The 7,077-nt window shown below is 33.9% G+C and overlaps 2 protein-coding genes across 2 annotated transcripts in view; both read left to right on the top strand.

Annotated features, from left to right (window-relative positions):
• Nucleotides 1-255: 255 nt before the first annotated feature.
• On the top strand, nucleotides 256-2,195 carry LOC18023050 (MATH domain and coiled-coil domain-containing protein At3g58380). Its single transcript, XM_006405396.2, has 4 exons — nucleotides 256-350; nucleotides 870-1,027; nucleotides 1,383-1,645; nucleotides 1,749-2,195. Exons 1-4 carry the CDS (start codon nucleotides 256-258, stop codon nucleotides 2,154-2,156), a joined length of 924 nt encoding a protein of 307 aa, XP_006405459.2. The 3' UTR covers nucleotides 2,157-2,195.
• Nucleotides 2,196-6,387: 4,192 nt separating this feature from the next.
• Nucleotides 6,388-7,077, top strand: part of LOC18023047 (MATH domain and coiled-coil domain-containing protein At3g58370) — a 1,379-nt gene continuing 689 nt past the window's right edge. The window contains 2 exon segments of the mRNA XM_006405393.2: nucleotides 6,388-6,475; nucleotides 6,478-6,657. Coding sequence (XP_006405456.2) covers nucleotides 6,427-6,475; nucleotides 6,478-6,657 — 229 coding nt within the window. The 5' untranslated portion in view covers nucleotides 6,388-6,426.

Here is a 7,077-nt window from a genome sequence, read left to right as displayed (position 1 = left end):
TAATCTCAGTTGCTCGATTTAGATCGATCTCGTCGTTCTCTAAATATCTAGTACGCTAATTAACTAGTCTAAAGCGTTAGTTCGAAAGGTTTTTAGTGGAATCTAAGTTAAACAGACTTGCTGAGGGGTGTGTGTTTGATTGGTAGGTTTATAAACTTAAGTGGTTGTTTACCCTATCTTATTCTAGTGTTTTAATTATATTCTTGGTTCGTGTAGAGCAATTGCGAGTTATAACCATCATTCATCATCATATCAATGGCGAAGCAAGTTGAAAAAAACTTCACCTGGGTGATAAAGAATCCCACCTCTTTATCAGTTTCTGATCAATTTCTGATTGCTGGATGTAAATGGTAAAAACTGAACCTTTGTTTTTTTAATGTGTATTTAAGTTCATTTTGTTGGATGTGATCAAATCTTCATCATATTTTATTATTTTATAAGTCATATATTATATAATTAAGTAATTGTTTTATGTCAAACTATTCGAAAATGTGCGAATAGATTTGGTAACTGCAAAGCATTTACAAATGTATGTATGTATCTTTTCAGTGGGGTGTCTTCTAAAGACATGTCCCTTAGTCAATATGTGTCTTTATAATGGGGTGTTTTCTAGAGACATGTCCCTTGGTCAAAGTGTGTTATGTAACTATAAATACTGGTTGTTTATCTAAGAAAAGTGTGTGGTTTTCATTCACAAAGAATTTAGTAATCCAGAAAGAAAATACACTGAGTGTTAAAGAAGAAAGAGAAAGATAGAGAAAACAGTGTAAAATCTGTGTTGTCTGATCCTTAAACATATTGAGAGTTCAAAGTTCTTACACATTTATGCAGTAGTGGTGACTCAATTTTTTGCTTTTTTTTTTCTGCAGGCATCTTACTGCCTGGCCTAAGGGAGAGAACCTTGAGTTCTTCTATCAGTATCAGGGTGTAGCAGATTCTCAGTCATTGCCTTGTAGATGGAGAAGACATGTAAAACTTAGCTTAATTACAGTTAATCGAGTATCTGAAAAACTCTCTATAGTGACAGGTGATTCTATCTACAGTCTGCTCTCTCTCTTTGATTCATTTTGGTGAATGATTACAAATAGTTTTTCAGTGTCAGTACACATCATTGTTTTTCACCCCCATCTAACTATTTAAACAAAAGAAAGTTTTATTTTGTGATTCTTTTTGTTGTGGGACTTGTGCTGCTGCTACATTCTATTAATGCACTTTGCATAACTTGTATGTTTCTCTAAGATGTTTGATTTGAGTGACTGGTTTAGATTAGGTTTAAAGTTTCTTGCCAAGCTGTGAACATCGATGTTTAATCTCAAGAGAATAATTAATGTAAGATTTAATTACTCCATTAATGGTATGCAATGTATCTTGAGATGCTACAGATTCAGAGCTTTACTTTGATGAGAAGACTCCCTCGCGTCGTTATCCAACCGTACTCCCTCCTTCAAAACTTCTTGCAAAAGATGGCGGATTTTTGGTAAATGGAGAACTAAAGATTGTTCTTGAGGTGGTTGCTCATGAAGTTATTGGCACATCAGGTGAATTAGAGGATTCTAAACTATTGAGCAAAACTAATTCTTTACTCAACAAGAATCGACAAAACGTGAGCGTTAGTGTCAAGGGGCTTCAAGTTCATCCTTCACAGGTAAGGAACTTGAGATTTTTACTTGATTAGGGTCTTATTTATATAAAAACTCAAACCTGAATAGAGAATATATGGTTAATAATTCTTTTAACCATTCGTACAGGTACAATTTGTGAAGCGTATATTTGAAAAATACCCAGACTTTGCATCCAAGTTTCATTATGAGAATCGGTATCTGAAGTCAGCATACATGAATCTCCTCCTCGGAATAATTGAGACGCTGTGCCAACAACAGCCTCTGGAGCTCTCTGATGATGATCTGCATGAGGCATCTGTTGCAATATCAATCGTGAAAAAGGGAGGTTTTGAAGTGGATTGGTTGGAGAAGAAGCTCGAGCAATTAAAGGAAAAGAAGAAGCAAGTGGAAACTGGTCAGTCTAGGCTTCAACAGATGGAGGATGAGATGCAGAAATATAATCAGAAATGTTTAGACTTGAAAGCTCTTATGGAGAAGGAGAAAGCAGATGTTTCGGCTGCTAATGTAGCTATCTCGTTTGATGATGTTTTTTGATGTTCTTGTGTTGTGCTTAATTTTTTTAGTTTAATTATGTGCTTGGTTAGTTGCTGTCATAGTTGTGTCTTGGGTCCCAAGCTATTTGCGTAGTATTTGTAAAGATGTTTTTGTTTTTTTTTTGGGTTAAAGAACAGAGTCTTTTAGTTTCATTAAACAAATGGTTTAAAGCTAAGTAACTTGATGACAAAGTAAATTTGTTGTGTCTGAACAGAGTGTGGTTGATAGGTAAAAAAACCCTTTCATGAAAACTGGAATATGTTACTTGATGGGAAAGTAAACTCTTTATGTCTGAACAGAGTTGTGAACAAGACTAGCCTTTTGGAAAATTTAAAATGGAGTATTTAAAATGGAGTAAAACTGGTTTATGATAATGGCAGATGTTTCGGGTCTCTTGCATGATATCTAGAGTAGGTCGAGGACATTTATTATTCGTAGGACATTTTGTAGACTTTGAATCAAGTCACGCTTGTGTCGAAGCTGTACGCATCTCTGCTCGTCATTTCAGATTTCTTGATAAATGTAGCTGAAAGAAATTTCTTCACGAAACACACAACTCCTTTGTCGACTCTACAATTATATACTCAATATACTCAATGTTCCTAATAGATTTATTTTTGGGGTTTTCACACATATTAAAAAAACATTAAATACTCACTTACTAATAGATTTTTTTTTCAAATTATTTAAAGTTCCATTCAAGTTTTAGAGAGAGAAAAAGATTGATACAAGAAACACATAAGATGAAATGATGAGTATCAAGTATCTTCCAGAGTCTATAAAAAAATGGCCAAGTTAATTTATGTGAAACTTGATTTTTCAATTTCTTTGCCCAACATTTTTCTAATTAATTTTGTAAACTGAAATGCATCAAATGTAATCTATAAAATCAATCTTTTAGAAACAAGAAAAATAAACAAAAAAAAGTGCTAGTATCAAGTTCCAATTGAAACTATAGTTTGTCTATTTTTTTTTTCTTATATTGTATCTATAAGAGCATGTGCAATGAGGTCTTTAACCCAGTCTCTTAAATTCCTTTTTAATAAAATTAAATATTAAATAGTTTAAACTAAGAAACGTCTCATAATTAAAGGACATAAGAAACATCTCTTAGAGGACATGTGTCAATATTTTACAGGTTTTTCATTTTTCTTTCCTCTTTCCAACGGACAAGCATCGCATTTTATTTTTTATATATTGTGAATTCGTTTCTCTTCTCTCGATCTTCTCTTCCTATAAAGTTAATATTATAAAAAAACAAACAAGAAATTTAAATAGATCTCTCCGTTGCACATACTCTAAGATAACCGGTAATATAAAATATAATAAAAATTGAATTAATTAAATGCATATCAACCTATCACTTGTAAATTTGTAATACTATTTTGTTATATCAAACACTGCAAGACTATTTCTGTAATATAAATTTGCCTATTGCATGGGAAAATAAATTACATACTTTTTTAACTTTATAGCTACGCCAAATTATTCTTACAAATGCTGCTTGACACATAAAAAAGTTTATCTACAAGAAAACAAGGCTAAACCTGACCAACATTTTTGGTCGAAATATTTTTATCGGATTTTCAACCAAAATCTGTCCAAGAATTAGTTGAAACTTTTCAACCACAAAATATGGTTTATATTTGGTCAAATATATTTGATAAAAAGGTTGAGGGAATTGTGGAGACATTGTTAGAAACAGAACAGAACATACTTTCGCAAGAAACACAAGATGGAGCAGTAGGGTCTCGATCATCTCTCTCAACCCGAAATGAAATCACTGTTTTAAAGGTAACTACTACATTTCTTATCTAACATCTCGGATTGATAAGGCTAATTCTCTTTGCTTTTTTGTTTGTAACTTCTAATGCATTGATATTACGAAGAGCTTACAAAGTTATTGTGCAACACATTTGTGATTGCTTTTGGTACATGATGAATAAATTATAATACAACAACTCGACTCCTCTCTCTCTTTGTGTTATTGTTAAAGTTCATGTGTTTTGTTTAGCATATTTGATTTACTGGTTTTTTTTTTGTAGGAGGTTCCACTTGTTAAAGGAATTCGTTTTGGTCTCGGTTCTCTTCAAGAGTTTGGAGTTTATTCTTCTTCTGATACTTCTACACCAGAACTGAAGGAAGAGTTGCAAACTGCAAAAAAAAAAAAATTGCTGAGATGGAGAAGTCTCAGGCTAAGCAGGCAACATCGCAAGCTAAACAGGCAAAAAATTTCAAGTTTTTTTGGAGTTTATTACTTAAGCAATTTCCAGATTTAGCTACTCAATCTGATGATACTCAATCCGATGATGATTCTGATGGTGATGAGCCCTTGACTTAAAGCTGGTGAAGCTAGGGCTTTAGGGCACTAAAAGGTATAAATATTTTTAAGGGCATCAAATTTTTTAAATTGGTAGGAGTTCAGTGGTTTTGGCTCTTTTTTCAGTGTACAATCTCAAGTTCGAGTATAACATTGCATGTTTTGTATTGTTATAACGGATGCAAGAAGAAAGCAGTAAACGTAAAGATTGCATACAGAATTAATATGGTTCACCAACGATGTGTTGGCTATGTCCACAGGCAAAGGAGACTGAATTTATCACGGAGACAGAAAGTTTTCAGAATACATCGATTAGAAAATTAGGGTAACATAGATACTTATAGTAGAAACCCTAGTTAATCCTAACTGCAATTGGGCTCACTTATTTAGGTCCATGTAGGAACCTTCATGCACAAACTGCGGCCCAAGTGCGCGCAGACTTCTACATTGCTCACGCAGGTTGTAAGGAACCTTCATGCACAAACTGCGGCCCAAGTGCGCGCAGACTTCTACATTGCTCACGCAGGTTGTAGTTTTCGACATCAACTTACACAGCATGTAGATCTTAACATCAGCTTCAGGATTCAGAACGTTGCATTCAACATTAGCTTCAACGTGCAGCGTGTAAACTTACACCCGCAACCTCAAGATGCAGCATGTAAGGTTTAACATACTGCAAGTATCTTGCATACTTGATTGTGCAGCCTGCATGTATCTACACGCATCAACGTCAGGAAGTTTCTACGTTTCAAGATTCAATGCATACTAATAAATCTCCACCTTGACTTGAATCCTCCAAAAAGCTTCTGCGCTTCAGGATTCAAGGCATACCAACATGTATTTTATTTTTTCTTTAATGGGCTCATACATTTTTATTTTTGCTTTAGGCAAACAATTAAATTGGGTCGCCCTGGTAATGAGTAGTGTATGTTTTCATGTGTTTTTGGTTATGTTGTTTTATTTTTTTGTAACAGCTTTGGATATCTATATTAGCTCAAGTAATTTAATTTAAAATCAAATTTTCTAAAATTTAGAGCTATTTTCTATTTCTATTGTATTTTCGTGATTTTTTATTTTAATTTTTTGGTCAAAAATTGAAAAGTAATAGTCTGAAATAAGTAACAAAATTTAACTCTGGCTCAATTATGTTGACCATGTTTATTGGTCAAACTTTACTTGTCAAAATTTTCAACCAAATATTTTGTCATAAATTTAGACCGATATATAGACCAATAAACTTGGTAAAAAAAATTTGAATTATTTTATTTTGTCAAAGATTTTCTACCAAAAAATCTGGTCAAACCTTTTGACCAAAGTTATTTTTACCAAATTTAATCGAAATTAGATTTTCCGACCGACAACTGTATTTAGTCAAAATATAGTCGAAAACATGTGTTTTTGACCAATTTATGACTATTTTAATGGTCAGAAATCGATATGTTTTCTTGTAGTGGTTCGTGGGTCACTGCAAATAGTAAGAAAACAAAAACTTGTTCTGCTCTAAATTCTAGTGTTTTATTCCAATTTAGGTTTACATTTCCAACTGTTTTTGCTTGCAGGCTTCTTGTGGCCTATCCCAAAGGAAAAAACGGTAATAACTGTGTGTCTCTGTATCGGGAAATCGCTGATTATAAATCTTTGCCTTCTGGATGGATAAGACGCACAAAATTCCGCTGAAATGTTGTAAACCAGCTTTCTGAAGAGCGCTCCATAGTAGAAGGTCTGATTATGATTATATTTATATGGCAGACAAAGCAAAGTTCAGATTTTAATGATTTTTTTACTTGTCCTTGGACTCATTGGAGTACTTGTGCTGCTGCGAAATTCTATTTACGTGTTGTGCAATGCTTGTTTTGACTAGATCAGCTCTATGTTTCCATGATTTTTACAGAAGCACAAGAGTGGTTTGATAAAAAAAAAAAAAAAACTCGCGGCTGGGGATTCTCTGAAATGCTTCACCTTATCGAACTTCATGCCAAAGATGGTTGGTTTCTTGCAAATGTGAAGTCAAGATTGTTGCTGAGGTTGATGTTCTTGAAGTTATTGGAGAGTTCGATGTATCAGAGGAAAAGATGAAGCTGAATGCGTCTAGTGATTTAGTCAACAAGACTGAACAACTGAATGAAACTGTTGATGTCAATGGGTTTCAAATTTTTCCATCACAGGTAAGAAGTTTAAGATTATTGCCCATCTGGCCATCTCTGTCTCATTATTATTTTCTTAGAAAATTTTAACCTGAAATAGTATATTTTTTTATTTAAGATTAATTTTAGCCTCCAACCAATCCACTTTAAGCCCTCGCTTTGCCACGTACAACACTGCAACAGATGCTTCATCCAGATCATCATCAGTGAGCTCTTGAGGAGACTGGCACAGCGTCTCAATGAGTCCGAGGAGGAAATTCATGTATGTTGACTTCAGATGCCGATTCTTAATATACAAAATACCCGTTGGACTTGTGCGAATACTGAAATCATTCTCAAATCTCATGAGTGTGAAAGACCAGACTCATACAGTAATCTCCCGAACAAACATACAGACTCGCATACTCACCTTCCCGCATTGACACACACACACAGGATCAGGGCGCTGTGGAATCGT

The sequence above is a fragment of the Eutrema salsugineum genome, unplaced genomic scaffold, assembly GCF_000478725.1.
Source record: "Eutrema salsugineum unplaced genomic scaffold, Eutsalg1_0 scaffold_14, whole genome shotgun sequence".
Taxonomy (NCBI): Eukaryota; Viridiplantae; Streptophyta; class Magnoliopsida; order Brassicales; family Brassicaceae; genus Eutrema; species Eutrema salsugineum.
The sequence above is the reverse complement of the archived record's forward strand: the minus strand, read 5'-3'. Positions and strand labels throughout refer to the sequence as shown.

Bases quoted from the DNA above. Each gene is read 5' to 3' on its own strand.
- LOC18023050 (XM_006405396.2), top strand. From the start codon at position 256: ATGGCGAAGCAAGTTGAAAAAAACTTCACCTGGGTGATAAAGAATCCC. The intron at 351-869 runs GTAAAAACTGAA...TTTTTTCTGCAG, and splicing joins CTGATTGCTGGATGTAAATG to GCATCTTACTGCCTGGCCTA. The intron at 1,028-1,382 runs GTGATTCTATCT...GAGATGCTACAG, and splicing joins AAAACTCTCTATAGTGACAG to ATTCAGAGCTTTACTTTGAT.